Raw genomic sequence first — 24,453 nt, 5'->3', positions numbered from 1 at the left:
ACAAATCCTCACCTTTTCATTAAATATACAATATGTCTGCCATATTGTAAGTATGTTTAGGTAGCAAGCATTGTGTGTGTGTGACTTGTCACAGGGTGATGTGATGCGACTGGTGCAGCAGTTCAGAGAGCAGCTGCATGCAAATCTTTCTTTGCTATTTGCTAACCACTTGTTCTCAGTCTGCTGCCGCTGGCTAGCCTTGTGGTGAACAGGGAAGCAACCTATAAGTCTCCCCTGCCAGTATATAGCCTCTCCATTGCCAAGACTCCCACCAGGCCTCCTCGTGGCCACACACGGTAACTGGATGCCTTGCGGCTCCAGGCTAACTTTGGTGGGGGATCTCGGAGTTGCAGTGGTCCCCAGAGGTCTTTATGGCCAGCCACTGCCCTGCTGCCTTGCAGGTTACTCTACTGAGATAAAGGCTACGGGAGCACACCCTGAGAGATAAAGCATGTGATGGAGGCACACATTAGGCGGTCTGCTGACAGTCTGAAGTTCCAGCAGCCTCCTGCAACCATGTTGTGGATCTGGTCGTCTTGGATTACCCTTGCCACCGGGATATCCCACACTATGGTGAAGATAGTGTTATTGGGGTCTGCGCACCCCCTATGGCACTTTAAAAACTTTCCTTTTGCGCAGGTCTCCACCTCTGACCATGGTGTGCAATACTCTGATCTCATATTCGGTTGAAGTCTGACGGCGATGGGGTATCTGGTGACGGGAGCAGGGAAGAATGGCCTGGAAGCTTCTAGCTAGAACCCTACACGGCAGCGGCACGGGGTATATGGTCGCTAGCAGCCTGGATTGAGTGGATGCTGCTTTCGGCAGCCCCCCGTGCGACTGAGCAGCCCTATTTAGGGGCCACACTGCTCACCCTATTTGGGAAGGGCCTAGAAAAGGTGGCCTAAAAAATTGCCCACTCTACAATCTCCTGGGTAGGTTACCGCGCCTACCGGGAATTCTATCTTGCGGTCGAAATAAGAAAATTATTTATTTTAAATTGGCAACATGGAATGTCAGGACTCTCCGGGATAATGAAAGTAACAGACCTCATAGGAGGACAGCACTGATTTCTGAGGAACTGAAGCGCTATAATGTGGACATCGCTGCTCTTAGTGAGACAAGGCTCCTGGGTGAAGGCTCGCTGAAAGAAGAGGGAGGAGGATATACCTTCTTCTGGAGAGGCTATCCCCCTGGTAGCAAGCATCAGCACGGTGTGGGAATGGCAATCAAGAACAGTCTCCTACCCAGGCTCACTGAAACACCTACTGGAGTAAGTGAGAGGTTGATGACCCTCCGAATCCCCCTAGCAAAGGCACGTTATGCTACTCTGCTAAGTGCATACGCGCCCACTTTACCATCAGATGACAGTGTGAAGGATGGATTCTATCAGTTACTAGATGACACCCTTCAACGTATCCCTAGGAATGATAAGGTATTCCTTCTGGGAGATTTCAATGCTAGGGTGGGAAGAAATAACGATTTATGGAGTGGAGTAATGGGAAGACACGGTGTTGGGCAGGTGAACGCAAGTGGTCTGAGGCTACTAACACTCTGCGCAGAGCATGACCTCACTATTACAAACACATTGTTTCAGCAGAAAACCAAATATAAAACATCTTGGATGCATCCACGATCTAAACATTGGCACCTGATTGACTATGTCATAGCAAGACGTGCTGACATTAGTGATGTTCTGTTGACCCGGGCCATGAGAGGTGCAGAGTGCTGGACGGATCACCGCTTGATTGTTACCAAGCTCCACATCAAAGTGCGCCCCCCACAGCGTCTCAGGAAATCCACCAAAAAGAAACTGAATTGTGCTATACTAAAGTCGGCCTCACCAAGGGATATGTTCCGCCGTTCTGTAGGTATGAGGTCATCAGAGTGTGAGGCCATTCTGCATTCTGATTACACCATGGATCAGAAATGGGCATCCATAGCCTCAATGCTATACGAAACTGCAGTTGACTCCATAGGCTATAAAACCAGAAAACACCAGGACTGGTTCGATGAGAACTCTGATACCATCAGGTCCATGCTGGAAAATAAGCGTAGAGCATACAGGGCTACTATCAACTGCCCTGCATCCACCATCCTTCGGCAGAAGTGGCAAACAGCACGCAAGGAGGCACAGACGACTTTACGTACCCTACAGAATTCATGGTGGTCGAACAAGGCCCAAGAAATACAATCATATGCTGATAGAAATGATATGTATAATTTCTACAACTCCTTAAAAACCATATATGGTCCTAGGAAGTGTTCTATTACACCTTTAAAAGCAGCAGATGGACTCACAACTTTAAAAGACAGGAAACAGATCTTGGCAAGGTGGGCTGAATATTTTGAAGTTCTCCTTAACAACCAGTCACCAATTGATTATTCCATCCTGGAGGAGCTACCAAATCGACCACCTATCCAAGCCCTTGATTATCTTCCAACATTTTCAGAGGTGCTAGCAGCGATCAACTCCCTCAAAAATAATAAATCGCCTGGCAATGACGGCATCCCAGCAGAGCTCCTTAAACAGGGTGGCTACCTGAGTACCAGGATGATTCATCAATACATCCTGCAGGTCTGGGAACAGGAGTGTGTCCCTCAACAATGGAGGGATGCAAACATTGTCACTTTATATAAAAACAAGGGTGACAAATCTATTTGTAGCAACAGTCGAGGTATATCGCTGCTGGCTGTCGCAGGGAAGGTCCTGGCAAAAATTATGCTATATAGGCTGGTGGAAAACCTAACTGAACATGTGTTGCCAGAATCCCAGTGTGGTTTCAGGAAGAATCGGAGTACTGTGGACATGATTTTCACAGTAAGACAGCTTCAAGAAAAATGCCGTGAACAACATCAGGACCTCTTCATGGCATTTGTCGATCTCTCCAAGGCATTTGATACTGTGAATCGAGAGCTGCTCTGGGACATCTTAACAAAATTTGGCTGTCCAAAAAAGTTTTGTAACATCCTGTCCCAGTTCCATGAAGGGATGGTAGGTCGTGTGACCGAAGGTGGTCAGGAGTCAGAGCCTTTTAAAGTATGCACTGGGGTAAGACAAGGGTGTGTGCTGGCACCTGTACTTTTTAACATCTACCTTCTATGTGTCACAAAGCTTCTGCGTGATAAGCTTGAAAGCAGAAATGGGATCACTGTTGACTTCAGGCTGGATGGAAACCTCTTCAATATTCGAAGGTTCCAGGCCATCACCAAGATCTCAGCGATGCAGGTCCTTGAGTTGCAGTATGCTGACGACTGCGTGCTCGTAGCACATACCCCAGAAGACCTGCAAATTATCCTTGCTGCTGCTGTGAAGACCTATAGCAGATTCGGCTTGTCAGTTAATACCACCAAAACTGAAGTGATATGCCAATGGAGGCGCAGCCCTACACCTACTATGCCTGTTTTCACCATAGAACAACAACCACTTACAGTAGTGCCATCCTTTAAGTATCTAGGCAGCATTGTATCAGAAGATTGCAATCTCGACTATGAAATAAAAAATAGGATAAGGCAAGCCTCTGCAGCCTTTGGCAAACTTCGACGCAAGGTCTTTCAAAATAAGCACCTTCAATTGTGCACTAAAGTTACCATCTATAAAGCTGTTTGCATCACCACTCTTCTTTACAGCTGTGAAGCCTGGGTCATATACAGTCATCACTTAAGGTTGCTGGAGCGTTTCCATATAAGGTGCTTGCAGCGAATCCTGGGAATCACATGCTATGACCATGTACCACATTCGGAAGTGCTTGCTAGAACAAACTGCAAGAGTATGGAGGCAACAGTCACTGAACATCAACTACGCTGGCTTGGGCATGTTATCAGGCTGCCTCAAGATCGCCTTCCACGACAAATCCTTTATGGCCAGCTCCACCAGGGACGCCGTTCTGCAGGCGGTCAGAAAAAGCGGTACAAGGACCAACTAAAAACATCACTAGGAAAGTGTCAAATTAATCCATCATGCCTGGAAGAATTGGCAGCAAACCGAACCACCTGGAAGCAGCTCTGCCACACAGGAATCGTGCAGCTGGAATCTGAGAGAAATATAAGGAAACATCAAAAAAGACTACGGAGACATACAACCATGCCTGCCCCTACAAACTCGGACTTTACATGCTCAATATGTCATAAAATTTGTGGATCAAGGATTGGACTCTACAGTCATGAAAGAGTACACCGCAAATGAGGTGGAATGTCATCATCGGATACGATGGACTACCAAAGAGAAGAAGATGTTTAGGAAACTATAAAGTATGGCGTGGTACTAAGACCTGCCCGCCAAAACAGAATCTAAAAGTGGCACCTTTGTCTCTGTGGGCTGGAAACAATCGCCGCGTTTTCTCTGTTCTGCCTCTCTGTCTCACACACACAGGGAAGAGTTTCATCATTAATTCAGCAGTTAGTAGCATGCATGACATGATGCTAATGTACAATGAAAAGCACATGAAATCTCATTGCACTGAACTCGATCTGGGGCTCACAGCAACAAACACATGAAGTCATACAAATACACGATAATAAGGATAGTTTGCTTCAATTATATTTCTGTCAACATTTCCTCACCCTCTTGTCATTTCAAACCAATATGATTTTCTTTCTTCCATGGAAAACAAAAGGATATGCATGCAAGTTGATTTTTAAGCTCCAACAGTATCATAACATTAGTCCAAAGCCATACGATAGGTTTATGTGTAGAACAGACTAAAATTTGCATTATTATTCACCCCTTCTTGTGAAAAAGAAGTACACTTCATGATACTTTTAATAAGATTATAATACTTCAAAAGAACATACTTAAGTGTAAACTGAATGTAATGTATCCCAACACTAATTGCAATGAAATGAAAATGTATTATCGCTTACATTTATATTTAACACACTTCGCTGAACTGTAGAGGTATAGGACTTAAGTACATCTTTATATGTAATTTCATTATGTGGCACGAGCCAGGGATGCCTCAACATAATCCCAGTGGTGGAGTTCTCCAGAACGAGGAGGCAGATATTCTCTGCATGTGGCCAACAAATCTGGAGTTGGAGAAGTCCCACACAGTAATGAAGATGGCCTTGGCCAAGTGTCTTTACAGTCACAGATTGGATCTTGTATGAGATGGTATTGGGCCTTTTTTGGAGCTGAAGTTGATGGCAGAGGTCCCTGGAAATTAACTTGAGAAAAAGCGTCAGAAAGAGAAAGCCCATGAGAGGCGGCACTATTCCACTGCAGCAAAAGACTTACGTCAAAAAGCAAAAGACTTTGTCTGTAGCAAATGCCATCGCTGCTGTGGATCGATAGCAGGCCTTCTAGCCCACATGAGAGCCTGCCTACAATAGCCTCCAATCCAGACAGTCATCGTCGATACACGGTGATGAGTGGAGAAGTGCTAACATTGGGACTGGAAATAAAACTCACCAAAGGACGTGGAGGTCTAATAGGACATACCAAAATGACATGTCCAACAGCACCACAATACAAGCAGAGTCTCTGGGCCAGCCGATGGTGCAGCTCGGCCGGAGAGAGGCATGTGTGGTTGATCTGAATCGGTCTGTGGTTCTGGAGAGCTGGGGAACTTTTCCTGACTATGGAAAAAAAAAGTCTGCTGGCACTGTTGGTCTTCCATACATTCATTAACTCTGTGGGCAATCCAGATGGACAGCTGTATGAAGGACTCAATATACCACATAAGCTGAGAGATGCAGCCGCAGAGCAAGTTCTTGGTGATACACTCTTAGAAGAAAAGGTTCTATAGGCGCTTCGTATTTGGAACCCCTAAAAGGTTCTACACTCTTAGAAAAAAAGGGTTCATTGGGGTTCTATATAGAACCATAGGGTTCTTTACTCAACTCCAAAGAACCTTTTATGCTAAAAAGGTTCTATAATGACAAGAAAGAACCCTTTCTTGGGTTCTGTATAGAACCTTTTAGGGGTTCCAAATACGAAGCGCGTATAGAACCTTAAAAGAACCTTTTCTTCTAAGAGTGTAGGTGGTTAAGAGTGAGCGCTTGTTCCAGCCAATTGCCGCGGTTAGGGTTTGAAACTTTTACGAACCCTATGGAACTCTTGCCCTGGCATAAAGAATAGAGTTGCTCACCAATAGAAGTATCCCCCAAAGGACGACCAAAGGTTTCTCTGAATTGTGCCACGAACTATCAAGGATTGTGTCACTGGTTCTGCCTGGTGCCAGATGGTTTTGGCCCACTGGAGTGTTTGCCCCCTTAGCAAAGAGAAGATTAATGAAATCTTGTCCATTGCAGTCTTCTGCCAAGCCCGAGTTGGGTGCTGGGTTGACCATGGAACTGGCTGTGTAAACCAGAGGAGAAGAAGTGCTAAGTGCAGTGCTGGGTGCTGTGGTGGTTCAGAGTCTGGTGAGGATTGCTGGGTTCATGTTGGTATGGTATGGTCTTCTGTAACGGAATACCAGACTCAGAGTTCAGGATATTCGTCAAACCCAAAGAGGTATAATTTTATTCAGAGTTTTTGATAACTGATGAATAGTGAATAACAAAGTCCTTTTCTTTAACCATTGAGACTGGTGAGTGGAGAGCCAACACTTCTTGAATGGTTGAAACGGGTTGAGAGCGGGTAACAGAGTCCTGCACGGGTCCATTTTTGGAGACCCGCCTCCCGCCCGTGATCGCAAAGTTCAGCACCAGATCCGACCCGTCACCCGTGATCATATCTAAATTAAATCCGCACCCGCCCAGACCCGTTAATATTTGGCCCGTTACGCGACCCGTGCCCGCTATAAATCACACACGCTAAAATCATTCCAATTAAAGTGCTTTATTTTTTATCTCGCACCTCTCTCAACATCACAATATGAATGGGCTAATGAAACAGGCTAACGTGCGCTTTGTTTTGCGCCATTCAAGTAGCCTACATCACATCGTTCAGCGCCTAAATAGGCTATGGAACCTGATAACGCGCAAATAGACCTATGAAAAAAATAAGAACAAGAAAAAAATACAACCTATCTGAGCCTGTCGCTCACAAACAATAGCTTATGCCTATGCATTTACTTTCCCTTAAGGTTACTGTGCAGGAAAAGGATATCGTCCACAGTCCCAGGTTTAAAGCCGCTTATGATGTTATTTTCCTGATCACGTATTACACCACACTTTCTCCACACATCCGATTTTGCCTTTAAAGACTTGTTGTCAACAATTTTATATACTCCACTCACCAACTTTACTTTTACATCATCCATAGCTACTCCTGTCTCCTGCAACGCTCCAACTAGGCTATGAGAAGCATCAACGAAAGTCGCACTGTCACAGTGGTGACGTGATGGGTCCAAAGGTCATATTGTTGTTGCGTATGTGCAACGGTAATTTAGACAAAAATATTGCACATATTTTTCATCCGCTACTACCCGCCCGCAAGGAGTTAATTATCCGCCTGCATCCCCACCCGTGAATTTTAGGAATGTCACACAATCCACCCGTTTTAGACACTTTGCCCGACCCGTTGCAGGACTCTGGCGGGTAAGTCAATCCGGTAAGGATTTCATCATCCATATTAGAGACCAGACGATGAGTGACTGAGAAGTGTGTGCTCTTATACAGGTAAATATAATTCTGGTGAAAGTGAGAGCTGTGTGTGTGTGACGGAGGAGCCTGGTGACACCGTGACAATATTATTACAAAGTGCATTTTTTTTAAAGTGATCAAGGACCAAATCAGTTTGATGTGTGAATGAATCATCCAGAACAGTTTTGTGAACCGGATCAACTTATCCATTGATAAGCTCAGACTGAAAACAATCACAAATCGGACATGAAGCTAGACTTGGAATAGTGCGCTAGTTGTACAACCTTAATGATAAATGTATGGTGCTTTTTGAAGTTTAAAAGCTTCAGTCCCTCTTGACTGCATAGAAAAGAGAATAGAAACATTCATTGTTTGTGTGTATGTGTGTGCCTTTTCCACTGAATAAAGAAAGACTTACAGGGTTTGGAACTAGAGTGAGTAAATGATGACAGAAAATTCATTTTTGGATGAACTATCCCTTTAAATATCTAGAGAGACCAAGTGTCTCAGTCTGTAAGCGTGTGGCTGGTGACTGTGAGATAAAGGTTAAAAAATGCTTTCTGCAAAATAAAACAAAGCCTCGTTTAGACGTCAGCAAATCCACACACACACACACACACACACACACACACACACACACACACACACACACACACACACACACACACACACACACACACAGTGTGTCTCCTTTCAGCAATGCCGCTGAACACATTCATTATATCCAGTGTCAGCGCTGTGTTCACTGCTTACGTTGAGAAATAAGAGACATCCTGTTCAGCTTTAAAACCCACAGCATCTGTTTCATTCACAGATGAAAGATAAGTGTATTTACCACACAATGACGAGGTGTGGTGCCTTCGTCATTGGAGTAATCGAATTAGAAAAACACAATGTAAAACTTCAATAAAATAAATTACACATTTGTAATGATAAAGTTGCAATTTAGTACATTTCATTTATATTAACTACACTTAATATAATGAAACACACCACAGTTATAATCAAGTACTTTACATGTGGTTTAGTTAGTCGACACATCAAAATAAGTGTACTTCTTTAAAGCACGACAAAATATTATTAAACATAATGATATAAAATGTACTTTAAAGAAAAACTTTTAATGTGACATTTTTACAAAGTGCACTTTTTATAAGTATGGTTCAGTGTGCTAAGAAAAAAAAGTGTCATTGGGCTGGTTTACACTTGGCATTGACATGTGGCCTGTAACATGCGGATGTTGTCCACATACACATCGAAGACAAGTGCACACGCGTGTGTGATCAGAATGTTATCTAAATGTGTCCTGGTAGGTAGTCAAGGATCTCAGTGTAATATAAATCCAATCTAGCCATTGTCTCTGCATTCACAGCTCGAAGTCATTACGTGACAGGAGCCGCTGCCCGTAGCTTGGTGTTTTTGCGAGACAATCGAGGGCGGAATAGTGCGCATAGATAAAGGTTTGCTTTCGCACACGAAAGTTGCACAACCATTCATTGTCTGAGGATGCAACATTTTCCCAACACTGGCAAAATGATTTCGGACCCATATGTCTCCTTTTACCGTTTCGATCACGGCCTCCATGCATGTACTATTATTTGCAACTTCATCCTCGGTTTTTTAAAAGAAACCCCACCACTTCAGGTTGACTTTGCACCATGCAGGGCCATTTTTTCAATACAGACTTATTTTAAATATTGTGTGGGAAACAGAGATCTGACCGTGTCCTGATGCACCGTGTCCTGATTGGCTAATGATCCGATCTGCTTGAATGGATCACAGTGATGGCATGTCAATGCCAATACACAGCCATCAAAGTGTCTTTAAGTCACCTTTTATTTCATTAATATAACATGATCTGCAAGCAAGTAAAAAAAAAAAAAAAAATCAGTTACACTTTATTAAGATGTCCTTGTTAGAGCCGTACAATTAAGCATTAATATTAGTGTATGTACTTAGGGTTAGGAATCGGGTTTTGTTTAAGGTAAGTTGCTTGTTATTATTCATACTTTACCGTTAAGTACGAATAACATTTGTGGCAAGGACACGGTAAAACAAAATATCATCAAAATATAGGGTGCAACGGGGCTAAAGGCGCACTGGGGTAAAAGGCTCATTGGATTTTATTTTAAAATTTAAAATGTTTTAATTTTAATTTTATTTTCCTTTAAACCACTAGATGGCGCAGAAACTTGCCGCAGCACTTTCCAAAACATGCGCTTTTTAAGACGCCTGTGCAAATTAAGTTGGATGTCCACCTTAGAGATAACCACCATTTTTAAAATGAAACCATCATATATACATAAAAAAAATATATATTTAAAAAATATATATATATATATCATATCATATAATATAATGTTTGTTGTTAAAACTGTAAATATATATTAAATTATTATGAGATCTCATTCAGTGCTTTCATAATCTTTACTTTTTTAATAATTTTGTTTCGGTATTTTTAAAACATATTTTAAAGACGGTATATTTATTGGAAGAAAAAAAATATTATTTTATTTATCAAAATAAACAGAAAATAGCACAAGCTTTGCTAAAGTGATTGTTTTGAACAAATATTAACTTAGACTTTATTAAAAACTAGCTAAAGTATTTGCATCAGTTAGTACTGTGTGTCTTTTCCCCCTTGCTGGCTTTACCCCGTGTGTCTCGCCACCTGTCACGGTTGTGCTGCATATAAAGGCGCAGAGATAAAGGTTCAAACAGTATTTAATAATATCCACAGGGTAAATTCCACACAACAAGCAAACACAATGCGTAAACGAGACCGGAAAAAGGTGAACTGAAAACACAGGACTTAAATACGCTGAAACATTATTAACGATAACAGCTGACAGTGGTGACAAATCAAATTAGTGACTATGACGACAAACTAGTGGCGGGAAATGGTGCAACTGAGTCCAAAACAGGGTGACATCATGACACCATCTCATACATTTATAAGATTTTTAAATACATTTATTTTCACACAAAATCTGTTGCTCGATTAATGTTCAATACAAAAAAAAAAAAAATTCTGCAATCATACACTGGGAGTAATGAAAAGGACATTTTTCACTCCGTCGTACCCTACTTTTAAGATTTGAAGTACACTGCAAGTGCACATTCAATACAATGAAGCGCACTTCTTTTCCACAAGGGTATGACAAAGCAGAGCTCCACTCAGTGCGATTTCAGACAGTGATGCGCTGACCCAACAACACAGCGGCTGTCAGTGTGAACGGGGTTATATAGTGCAGACTGCATTAGCAAGCACCACTAATAACCATTACCCAAATACTGTGGTGTCACTTTAGCCCGATTCTAGTTTAACATGAAGAGGTGGGGTAAAGTAACAATTAACAGACCTTCATATGAAATGTGCATCTCAGTAATTATTACGGACAAAGTCAGTAAAGATTACGCAGACTTTTACATGCAGTAAAAAGGTCCTGAAAAATTACTTCAGGACAGGTAGCCTAATACTAATCCCATGCAAATAGACCCGCTGTAAATATGTACGTAAATATTTGGTCATTTCCTGTTTAAAAGTAGTTTTCCGCGGTTTTTCAAGTATGGAGACGCTTTAGTTGCGTTCTAGTGTTTTGCACACACCATTCAGATCAGAAAGAAGATCGAAAGCACTTGTTAGAGGCACAAAACATGTTTAAGCGTTAGATATGTGCCTATTACCAACACAATCCAATCTGAAGTTAATTAACACATCGTTTGATCGGACATAACTGTTATATATAAATATAGGTTATATGTGTTTGCACACGTGATATCAGGAAGCAGCGTAACACGCATGACGACAGGAGTGACGCCGATGAGTGAGTGTAAATCGAGTTACTCTCCCACTTCTGCTAGTTTTACTGAGATCTCTTATCCCGTGCGAATTGGCCATTAATATTACAGACGTCCTGCGGTAAAATTACATTACTCCATCTACCCTTGTAAAGTTAATCCCGTCCGAATAGAAATACAAGGAATAATACACCAGCCGGTTGGATCAGGATCAGGTCTTGCATCCGCCTGAAGGGGGTTTATTCTGAGATAACAACCGGCTGGATGTACATCATCCCGCTTATTACACGGCTACTTGCCACATAAGTAAATAATTAGACACAAAATATTGATTTGAGTCTAAATATTTGATTAGGTCTTTAAACACAAATTCAAGACGGACATTTGAGAGATACAGTATCCAGTCATACCACTTATTACACAGCATTTTGCCACATAAATAATTATGGAGATAACACATATTGATTTCAGATTGGATTATAAGATACAAACAGGTACGATTTTAAAACAATGTAGTCAAAAGTCAAAGTCAAAGTCAAATTTATTTCTATAGCAGTAGCACCTTAAAACAACACGAGTGTTGACCAAAGTGCTTCACAATCTAAATACAGCTGCACACACAGATAGCATAACATTTCAAAAAAATTCAAACCAAGAAACATAAAAAAGATTATATATATAAAACCTAGTAACAACAATAAAATAGACAACTCGCATGATCTTTACAGAAATAGATATAGCATTAAGATGCATTTTAGTATGCTTGCTTGGTACGTTTTAAACATTTTTAATGTAGGGGAAACTCTGATAGATAATGGAAGAGTATTCCATAATTTTGGCGCATAAACCGACAAAGACCAATCTCTCTTTGTTTTTAGGCTGTTTTTTGGGACAATTAATAGTAACTTAGATGATGATCTAAGTGATCTCTGAGGAGAATATAAGCTTAAGAGTTCGGATATATAAATCGGGGCCAAACCGTTTAAAGCTTTGAACACGTAAGTTAAAACCTTGAAATCGATCCTCTGTTTCACGGGTAGCCAGTGGAGAGAGGCCCGTATAGGTGTGATATGTTCCCTCTTTATTGTCCCGGTAAGGAAACGAGCTGCAGCATTTTGAACAAACTGCAAACGTGAAATTGATGATTGACTAATTCCAGCGTACAAATCATTACAGTAATCGAGTCGTGAGGATATAAGAGCATGTATTGCTATCTCCAAATCCTTAAAAGTTAGAATATGCTTTAGCTTACGAAGACACTTTAGTTGAAAAAAGCTAGCGCTAACTACAGAGTTTATTTGTTTATCAAAATTCATCTCATAATCAAAAATGACCCCAAGATTTCTAACATGAGAGTTAACTTTTAACTGCGAATTACAGTACTTAATGTACAATTACTTAATGTACAAAACAATAGTCACAAAATAGCAGCAGCTGCGTTTGTATGAAACGAGAGAGAGCGAGTCCACGATGCTGGATGGTAATAATTAAATAACTGTACACAAAATATTGATTTGACTGAGTTTTTATATTTTATTACCTCACCAAATGCAAAACTTCCACAAATAAAACCCGTTCCTAACAGTTGACTTCACTTTCCTGCATTATCTGCTATGAGCGGTTGTTATCTGGGAATAACATACTGGGAATAACATTGACCAATCAGAATCAAGTATTCCACAGAGCCGTGTAATAAGATTACATATGATACTGTATTTACAGTACATGTTACTTCAAAAGTACTTTGAATAAAGAACACCATGGTAATAAATATTTTTGGAAAACAAAAATAGTCCCACTGAAGGTGGTTGACGTTTCACACGTGCCGCACATCATGTCACCTGAGCTCCTGTAAACAGCGCAGCGGCGCGGGGACTTCAGCGGATTAATGACTCTGCCGTATGAGAACTGCTTCTGTGTTTATAAAGACTTCATTGATACTGAAGGTCAACATTAATGAGACTCTTTATTTATTTTTCATGATAGCGTGGCGTGGTTGACCACACTACCTCAGCCCAGAACAAATGATGACGAGGGCAACTGACGTTAACACTAACTATTCAGCTTTACGCAGACATTCATGAACACTCAACCCACTCACAGTTCTCCGATGACTGCAACATTACATAAGCACACAGTGTGTGTCGTCAGTGCAAAGCTACACTTTTAAGTACAATGATATATCACTGCAATCTTCTCAACTAAAGTGCATTACGCTCTCTAACACCTTATTAGATTTCTCTGCACAGAGATAAAATAATCTGTTAATGGGGAAATAATAAGTAAGCGTGTCCATGATGAAATCAAATATATTTTTAAAGTCCCCCTGTGGTGAATATCCAGCTTTAATGTTGTTTATACGTCTATGTGGTGTTTTTTAATATGCTTTAAGACAAACCATGTGTAAGTTCATAAGTCGACAGCATTGCTGAGTATTTTCTGCTTAAAACTGCAGTGAACCAAAGACAGTCTCAAAAACACGGTTTGAAATCGCTGGTGTTTCTGACGTCACACACTACCTTGTAACCAATTAGATCAACGTGTGGATCTCTGAGCTGAGTGAGTGAGTGAGTGGAGGCGGGGCTCATTTGCATATTCATTGAACCGCGTCTACTAAATGAGGCAAGGGTGTAGACTTATTTTCAAGCTATTTTAAGACATAAAGAAGGAAAATGAAATTTTGGTCATCAAAGGAGAGTTTTAAGGGATACAATTATTGGTAACACTATAATAACTGCACACTATTAATCATTAGTTAAGCATTAGTAAACAGTTAATTCGTCATTTATAAAGCATTAATAGACAATAATAAGCAGTTTATAAATACAGTTAAAAATGCTTTATTCTTGATTTAAAAGCATATCTTTAATGTGTTTAATAATTATATTTTCATATGTTATTAATGATCAATTTATCATTTCTAAATTAAGTACTGCATTATTTACAAACCAGTTATTTAAGAGTTGTCAGTGGTTCATAATATTACTTAGAAAGTGTATGTAAATGATTAATAAACTATTTAAATTCATACATCTTATTATTCAGACATTTAGTAATAGATAGTGTGTTAATAAATGCTTTATTAACATGTATTTCTACTGTAATTCAGGGTTAATTTGGGTAGATATAAAGCATTTAGTAGTGGTCAGTTAACTATTGTTGTGAGCTCATCTAAAGTGAGGACTAGGTATTGTGAAGCATTTATAAAGTAGATTTAAAGGCTGTTAATATTTCTATGTTCTGTATCACTGCGTTGTTTTTGTGTCTTTCTTTCTATTTAGAAGACAAATGAGCCTTTAAATCTCCTTTATAGATGCTTTACAAGACATGAATAGTCCTCACTGTAGATGAGCTCACAAAAATAGTTGACTGACCACTACTAAATGCTTTATAAATACCTGCATTTACTACATTTACTTACACTTTCTAAGTGATCTTATGAATCACTGACAACTCTTAAATAACTGGTTTGTAAATAATACTATACTTCATTTAGAAATTACAAATAGATATGCTTATAAATCAAGAATAAAGCATTTGTAGCTGTATTTATAAACTGCTTTTTAATGTATATTAATGCTTTATAAATTATGAATTAACTGTTTACTAATGCTTAACTAATGATTAATAGCGTGCAGTTATTATAAAGTGTTACCCAATTATTGGCTACAGTGGGACTTTAACTTTAGAAATAAGTATAAACAACTAACTTTGACTTTTCATAAAAGGGTCAAATTATCTGAAGATTTTAGAGACTTCGCACCGGAGGATCATTTTAGTTCCAGGAACTATAGGCAGAAGAACCCGCTTTTTGCCAGGAACTGGGAACGATCTTAGTCATAGGAACACCTTTAGGCGGGCTACATTTTAAATGTTGGCGTTATTTTGCCACTTATTGGGAGCAGTATGCTAGCTGGAGCCATTTACCTCCAGTGTTTGTGCTAAGCTAGGCTAGCGGTGGGTGCGTCAGACAGAGTTACGGCATGCACGGAGATGAACAGGGTATGTGTGGACTTATCTAACTCTGGGGGATACGGGGAATAAGCTAAAGTCACTAAAAGTCGGCGTGTTCCTTTAACATAAAATATTCAAATCTGCACTCTAGCGGTTTAGTAAAGGGTAACTAAACTCCAAAACAACTTTTTTTAGGTAATGATCTGTAAGACTGGGGCTTTATTAATGCTGTTCATTGATTCGAGTAAATTTTTTGACATTTGGGTATAAAGTGTTTTAATTCTACAATATATGGTGTAAAAACGTCTTGAGTGCTGCCCTCTTCAGGTTGAACGGTGTTCTGCAGTTGAATTTTCCTGTTGGATGTTGTGATACTGCGTGACGTAAGCAGGCACCAGCGTTTTTCAAATATCACCAGTGGGTGGAGTCAGGCTCTGACCAGGGCTTGAGTTACCCTGCTCAATCACTATAGCTTTCAGCCTGGCCTGAGAGACGACCCCTGACCTGCTGTATCGCCCTGAATATCCTCAAGAGAAATGTGTCCACTTGTTTGCATGTAACATTCAGTCATTCAGAGTAGGAAATTAAACTTTAACAAGTGAAGTCAAATGTTTGTAGAAGCATGACAAGAGCAGAAGAGAGAAAGCAAGCGTAGTGAACGTGTTGTGTAGTGTCAGTGTGTACAGTGTTGTGTGTGACCCAGCGTGTGCATGCAGTACCTTCTCGTCGTCTTCGGTGAACAGCGCTCCATTGGGACTCTTGTTGATGGCCTGCGTGACCCCGATGACCTCTCCATCACTGTTGTGGATGGGCATGCACAGCAGAGACTTGGTCTTATATCCCGTGAGTTTATCAATCTCATCACTGAAGCGATGGTCCTGTAAAGCGGACGAGAGACAGTCTCACTCTTTGCTGAATGGGAACACTTATAATAACTGTAAAGAGAAGCCAGACTAATTCAAAGTGAAGTGTGTCATTGCTTTGTGACTATCAGCACTAAACAGGGGTGCGTTTCCCGTACAACTATATAGCTCACTGCTTAACTACCATAGTATGATGCATCGTTGGAGAAATCAACTAGCTCGTCACGACTGTTTCCCGAAACCATATGTCGCAAAGTATCGTTCAACCACGCTGGTTTATGACGTCTCGCACGTGGTGGACTAATAAATTATTTTAATTAATCTGTTTGAGATCGAATTAACGCTAGATTTTGTCATGTAAGTTACAGACATGGCATCTGAAGACCATTTCTAATTTTTCTCAGTTATTTTGCTTTATTACCAGACTCAATATTTGGCTCGTTCTTACATAGTAGAGCGCGTTCGCACATGCGCAGTCTTCAAAAACGGTGTTTTAAATCTCTTGACAAACTAAAAGACGTAAATTACATTTATATGTATTCTAAATAAATAACACGGGTTGTACTGAATGTCAGCTTGCTTATTTTGCTAAAGATAAGGATTTATTCAGTCTACATCTCATGTAAACTAGAAACTATGCTTCTAACCACCGCTCGAGAGCTCTCGTTCCAACCACACAAGTTTGCGATGCTGTTTGCGAACGTTCGTTGGAACGATGGTTTCGGGAAACACCAAATCGTTGAACTATGCTGATAACGACGGAACTTGCGACCATAGTTGGCTAACGATGCTTTCGGGAAACGCACCCCTGAGCCGCAAAAATATACAAACTACTTCTGCTCTTCTCTTCCTTATATTACACTGTCTGTCTTTTTTATGATTTTGAAAGTCTTTTCTGCTAACCAAGGCTGCATTTAATATTAGTAATATTGTGAAATATTATTACAATTTAAAATAGCTGTTTTCTATGTGAATATATAGTAATTTATTCCTGTGATCAAAGCTGAATTATCAGCATCATTACTCCAGTCTTCAGTGTCACATGATCCTTCAGAAATCACTCTGATATGATGATTTGCCGCTCAATTATTTTGAAAAAAAAGTGCAAAAAGTTTTTGATGCATAATATTTTTGTGAAAACTGGTATACATTTTATTACACAGTTTATTGCATCTTTGCTGAATAAAAGTTTTTATTTAATTTTTTTATCTTACCCCAGATTCTCCAAACACTGTTTTCAACACTGATAATAATCATAAATGTTTCTTGAGCATCAGATCATCATATTATACTGATTTCTGAAGGATCATGTGACACTGAAGACTGAAGTAATGATGCTGGAAATTCAGCTTTGATCACAGGAATAAATTATATTCACATAGAAAACAGATATTTTAAATACATTATTGTATATAAATATACAATAGTACTGATTTTACTGTATTTTTGATCAAATAAGTGCAGCCTTGAGCAGAAGAGACTTTACTTTAAATAAAGTTTAACATATTAATGTTCAAATACGGTATACAGAAATATCATGAATCATATTACATTATTACTTATTCATATTTTGAATTACATAATATGTATCTACACTTAATGCTGTTAATGACTTATTAATGAAAGTTATTAATAAAAGTGTTACTATTTTCAATTATTATGAGTGAATAATGTTCTTGCTGCATGAGCCACTTGTGCATGCTGGATGTTTGAAGGGTCTGTGAACCGCTGAGTTTACTGGTATAAATAATGCAGTTTTAATGATCTGCTCTGCTTGCTAAATGAAAAGGCAAACGCAGATTGACAGACTAATTAGAGAGCCGCGAGCTGACATCATCATCATCAGAGAATCAGGAGTAAATCTGTAGAACAGAGCGGAGGAAGTTTGTCTGAGCTGATCGATTCGGTGATCAATACTCACATACTCTCACACACCTCATTATTTCACTACGGCCTTTTATGGATCTCGGGGAATTATCAAAGCAAAACGTCATTCAGGGGTCACAGTAAAATACTCTCCTGTCATTATCCGAATGGGAAAATCTCGTGTGAGTGACCTAGTCAAAAAATGCTAATGCTTTCCTAACCCTAATTCAGTTTCTTCTGGATAAAGTCTCCTGTCCTGGTGCTCAAAACTCCTCTAAAAACCTTCCATCTCCAGAGGAAACCACCGTGGGCTGTTCTTTTAATCGAGTAGGATAAAATGGTTATGCTGCTGATTATGCATACTGAGGGTTTTTTCAGCAGTGAAATTAGAATGTCAGAATGTCCAATGGAATCTTCCTTGATTCTTATTGTTTTCTCCCATTATAGGATTGATTCCAAATTATAATACATTCCATTAGAATTCTGTACACATAAATAGTATATTTAAATATATAAATATAATATTTTTAACTAAAAACAATAATTGTATTCCTGTTTCGCCTGTAATGCACTGTTTCCCCATCTCAGTCAAATTCAGTAAATTATGCATATGGGAAAATGTAATGCTTGTGAACCCGCAACAGATGCAAAGATTCCTGATCCCAGTGGAATTTATATCATAATTCAGAACAATTACAACAAAAGTTATTTGACTCTTACTTTGGTCCCTTTACAATTGCTCAACATTGTGATGTTCGTCATAATTTGGAACAATTATATAATAGAATGTCCATTGGGATGTTGGGTGTATTTACCACTAAAGTGAAATGGTTTAACAAACAAGAACTGCACTTTATCCATGAGGATCTTATTTGATCCTGATTTTGACTTTGATCCTTCCTTTTATATTTTTTCCAAAATACGGCAGAACTTCAATCTTTTGGAATTCATGGACTAGAAACGGCGTCACTTGTTATGTATTGGGAATGTTGAGTTTCACCATCAATAAATGTCTCAGTAAAATACTTTCCTTGTCTATCTGATAATTCATTATTCATATGTGAAAATGTTATGTGGATGGATATAGTCAAAAACCTAAATATTTCCTAATCCCAAAGGAATTTCTAGTAACTCTTTACAATAAGGTTCATTAGTTAACATTAGTTAATATATTAACTAACATGAACTAAAAATGAGCAATATTTGTTATTAATCTTTGTTAATGTTAGTTAATACAGCAAAAAATCCAGCTGTTCATTGCTTGTTCATGTTAGTTCACAGTACATTACCTAATGTTAACAAATACAACCTTTGATTTGAATAATGTATTAGTAAAGTTTGAAATTAATATTAACTAAGATTAATAAATGCTGAAGAAGTATTGTTCATTCTTAGTTCATGTTAACTAATGAACCTTATTGTAAAGTGTTACCTAATTTCTTTCATTATTTATAAACAATCCTAAAGCATCCCAAAGGGCTCTAAGAAATAATTCTGATGGGAATTTTACTTCATCCAATAGCATCTCCTTTATTACAGAAGCCCCATGCACACATCCTTAGGGACAAGCTTGCTTTCATTCCTGCTTTCACCTGATATGCATCGGGAATGTTGACGGTCTCCCCATGTTCAGCCACATATCCAATGATGCCCTTTCCCCAGGGCACCTGCACCTCGTCCGAGTTCCTCAGAGAGGGCAACACTGTGGTCCCGGCATGCACGTCGAAGAACTTGGACACCAGGGTCTTTTTATTGGCCGGTCCCTCCACCAGGAACAGGGAGCATCGGTCAGCATCCACCATGATGCACACAAACACCAGGATCTTATAGCTCAGGCTGCACAAATCCAGGTCGTTGGAGATGTCTTTGACCAGCTCCAGGAAAAACTCCCTCTCGTTGTGCTCTTTCAGGTAGTATTTGTAGTCCACTGCGGTGTAGGGGTACTGAGGGATGTTGACCCGCGACTCCAGGAGCGCGGAGAGAATGTGCGCGGTGGTCGGCGGAAGGGAACTCGCTTTACGCAGAAGCGCGCGCCTCCTCATGCTGGTGAGCGGCTCCTGCGCTCGCGAGTTAACGTGTTCATCATAAGTCCTGTTGGCATTGATGGCTTTAGACCTTGCGAATGTTTTCCTTAGCTCTTTCTGCGAGGCTCGTCTCTGTATGCCGTCTCCTCTGCTCGCCCAGCTGTCTTTCCCGCAAGCGCTCGCGCTCGCTGCTTTATCCGCGTGCGCACCGCTGGAGTTCGCCGGAGTTTTAGTCGCGTGATGGTTCTTCTGCCACTTTTCCACCACGCTCGCCTTGCCTTTTCTGTTTAAATAGTCCTCTAATAATTCCGGGTGCGCGTCTAGAAAACTTTCCACATCGGAGAACACCATATTTGACCCTGCCATCGCCGCCGCTATACGGTCATCTGCGAATAAAATGAGACGGACTTGTGTTTTGAGTCATTTATCTGAGTGCAGAGCTCAACGAATCATTCGCAAACTTAAAACAACAGATCCTCCGAGAGAAGAGGGGCCGTGGTCCTCGTAAGTTCAGCTTTGGCTCATGTTGTGATGTCGCATCTGATGCTGAATGACTCGCTCTCGTTCATTCTAAAGCAGCGCCAGTGATGATGATGCGACAGCTGACGTCACGACCACGCATTCCTCCCGTCATCCTCTCCCGAGTCTCTTCATAACTAGAAGGATGCTCATCTTAGGTGACACTGGGAAACGCAGTCTTAAAGCTTTTCATAACTCTAGTGATTGTTATCAATGTTATTTCGCTTATATAAAGTCAAACCCCCAAAGATTGCAGTTTGCTGTGCTGTATAGCCTACTAATGTTAAATTATAGCCTATTACTAATTCACTTTCCAAGGAATTCCCAGTGTAAAGTTGTTGCTCCACCGACCTCTAGTGGACAAATTGAGTCATGCAGCTGTCCAAACACATGACCACCAGGGCTATAATAATTTTTTTTTTACTATTTTTCAAATTAAAAGATTTCCTGTATCATAAATCGATTATCTTTTGCTTAAAAACAATGAAAAACGCCTTAATTCCTCTCAGTTTAAAAAAGGTCACCCCAGATATAAAATTGGAAAAATAACAAATGTCACTGATTATAAGTATATAGCACTTCCTAAAAATTTGTATAACTGTTGAGAACTTTCTGGGACATTCTAGAACTGTCTAGAACTTTCTGGAATTTTGTAGAACAATCCAAATCTTAGTATACATATCTCATTACCCAACGATGTTAAAAATGATCCAACATGTTTGGAATAATAACCCAACATAATGACCCAATATGTGTAAAAAAAATGTACTGTGATGAGATGAAGAGAGAGCGAGAGAGAGAGCTTTATGAGCAAACAACTCAACTTGATACTTTTTGATAATTCTTCCAGTAGAGCAATCTATAATGTCACACAAGTAAAGTCATGCTTTAACTTACAGAAAACAAGGCTATCTGGACCAATAAACAAGTGAGATTTTGAGCAATCACATAGAAGAAGAGGAATCTTCATTGGAAGAAAAGTGCAGAATGTCACTCCAAATACAAATTATTGGAGCAGAAAATTGCCATAGAGTTCACTAAATTATGGAAGGATAAATTGAACTGGAAAATTTGATTTATTCTTCCATAATTTTGTGACTTCAATGGACTGTTCTAAATTGTTCTAGAAAGTTTTATGAAGTTCTACTTATTATAAGCAGTGGTGTTTGTTATTGTTCCAATTTTTTAATCTGGGGTGACCCTTTTTTTAAACTTAGAGGAATTAAGGCGTTTTTCATTGTTTTCAAGCAAAAGTTCATCAAATTATGATACAGGACATTTTTGTTTTGAAAAATAGTCAGGAAGTTATAACCATAATGACCACATCCTTGAAACGTTGGCTTAAAGCTACAATCTGTAAAAAAAAAATTCACCACTAGGGGTCATTAACCTCTTACAATAACAAAAGCGTAGATTGATGATGCAGTGAATAAGCGGAATCATGGAACTTGTTGTCATGCCGATGGATCTAACGTTAAATGTTTAAGGGGAAATAATGTTTATGGATGAGTGAAAACATTTATATTTTTTAACATGACTGTGATATGAAGCTGGGCGCGATTGCTAATGAGAGACAGATATCAGCGCCACAAGTCCCGCGGATATGAAGGAATAAGGACATTTCATTCTACCGAACTACCCACAAGTGCTGAATTACTACTCACACAGGTCAGTTTATTTGACCAATTAAACTTGTGAGGTAACGCAGCGCTGTTTCACTTGGTCTAACGTTACACTATCATACTAAACTGCATTTAAGTGAGTTGAAAGTTATAATGTTATTCTATGTGTTAGTTTGTTGGCTGTATGAGACTAGCAGTAAGCTAGATCAACATTAGAATATCATTCTAACATTTCATCATGTTGAGCTATATAACATTGATTCATTTTATGTACATTTGCTCACCTGTCTAATAAAGTACATGCTAGAGCGGCATCTCTGTCAAGTCGAAGTTTGTCGCTAAACTCTCGGCATCTCGAAAACGCCACGCTGATATTGATCCTTATTTTATTTCTCCTTTTGTCCCAAAGTCTGCTTGCCATGGTCCATAATGTTTGAACGAAACAACAACAGCGTGAGCGTGCCGCTAGACATTACGCAGTTGTCCACGTCTGTTGCCATGGTTACTATGACAGTACAAGTGGAAGCCAGGGATAACACTATCCGTAATATATAAAATATATATTTCGTCATTGACAGGCGACAAGTGACAATGGATGGGCACTATTTAAAATTGTGAATTTCTCTGAATTTACAAATTCTTGGAAACATTTAGGATAAATAAATATATAAAACTGTGCAAGTGGTTTTTGGATATTTTTATATAAAATTCTTACATATTGTACCTTTAAGTTTCTCATATAAATGAAGAGTTGAAGGGGTTCCTCGGACAGACCCTCCCTCACCCATGCACTGATCTCTCAGACAATAATGTAAGAGTTCATAACCTACATAAGCTTGCAATGTTAACTGTGGGTGAAAACTCGGTGGCACCTCATAAATATTTGCGGGACATATTTTGACCCCTAAACCAATAAGTTTACCCATAAGTTATCCCTAAAATCAGAGCCCCGTTCATGCCTCCTAGCACCCGTTTCAGTTTGCGGTGCTGGAGACAGTGTGTTTGTTGCAGCCTCTGGTCCCGGTCAGTTTCATGCTCCCATGCTGTTATAGCAACACAAACATACTCAAAAGAAAGAGCTCTTTTTCTCTTCCAATTACCACGAGCCACAAGCTCCTGCACAGCAGCCTGTCGCTCGACCTAATAGAACCCCTTGCCACGCGGTTCAAGGCCTGGGAGGCCATCCCCGGAGTGTCAGAATGGGTTTTGGGGATAATAAAACGAGGTTACTCTATACAATTCGCTCTCAGACCCCCGTTCTTCAGCGGCGTGGTTCCCACCTCGGTAAGGAGCAGCGAAGCTCTCGTCCTCCGCACCGAGGTGATGAATTTACTGACGAAAGGAACCGTAGAAACGGTCCCGCCAGCACAGAGTGAGTCAGGCTTTCACAGCCATTACTTCCTCGTCCCCCAGAAAGATGGCGATCTCAGACCAATCTTAGACCTCAGATGCCTGAATTACGCGCTTATGAAACGGACGTTCAGGATGATTACTTTGAAACAGATCCTCTCACAAATATGCCCAGGGGACTGGTTCTTCTCTCTGGACCTGAAAGATGCATACTTTCACATCCAGATAGCCCCCATCCCAGGCGATTCTTGAGATTGGCCTTTGAGGCAGTGGCATATCAGTATACGGCCCTGCCGTTTGGTCTGTCCCTGGCTCCTCGCACTTTCACAAAGTGCATGAATCCAGCCCTCTCCCCTCTGAGACAGTTCAGAATGCGGATTCCCATCTATCCTGATGAATGGCTCGTTTTGGCCCAGTCGGAGCTAATCTCTCACAGATCCGTGCTCCTTAGCCACTTGGAGTGCCTGGGACTCTGGGTCAATTTTGCCAAGAGCTCATTGTCCCCCAGCCAATGGATTTAATTCCTGGGAACAGTCTTCGACTCTGCCCAAATTTAGACCATTCAGCAGCTCGCGGCCTCTTTCAAAATTGGAGCCTCTCCCACGTCAGGTCTTTTGAGAAGATGCTGGGTCTCATGGCCTCTGCATCTCCAGTACTTCAGCTAGGTCTGCTGCACATGCGGCCCCTACAGTACTGGTTGAAACCTCGAGTACCAGCCCATGCCTGGTCTTGGTCCGATCGGACAGCATGACAGTGGCATCTTACATAAATTGACAGGGCAGGCTCACCTCGAAACTTCTGTTCAATCTGGTGAAACACCTCCTGGTATGGGCACACCACAACCTGCGCTCTCTAAAAGCAGCGCACGTACCGGGCAAACTGAACCAAGGGGCAGACATGCTATCTCGAAGCAACGTCCCCTCAGAG

General features: G+C 40.3%; 1 protein-coding gene across 1 annotated transcript in view; it reads right to left on the bottom strand.

The window, feature by feature from the left end:
* Positions 1 to 20,505, bottom strand: part of pde11a (phosphodiesterase 11a) — a 91,409-nt gene extending 70,904 nt beyond the window's left edge. Inside the window, exons 1-2 of the mRNA XM_079618367.1 lie at positions 19,604 to 20,505; positions 16,002 to 16,160 (exon numbers count right to left, since the gene is read on the bottom strand). Of these exons, the coding sequence (XP_079474493.1) occupies positions 16,002 to 16,160; positions 19,604 to 20,401 (957 nt within the window). The 5' untranslated portion in view covers positions 20,402 to 20,505. The remainder of the gene's footprint in view (positions 1 to 16,001; positions 16,161 to 19,603) is intronic.
* Positions 20,506 to 24,453: the final 3,948 nt, after the last annotated feature.

This window comes from Phoxinus phoxinus (genome assembly GCF_949152265.1).
Source record: "Phoxinus phoxinus genome assembly, chromosome: 7".
NCBI classification, from domain to species: Eukaryota; Metazoa; Chordata; class Actinopteri; order Cypriniformes; family Leuciscidae; genus Phoxinus; species Phoxinus phoxinus.
Note: the sequence above shows the minus strand (reverse complement) of the source record. Positions and strands in the feature narration are given on the sequence as shown.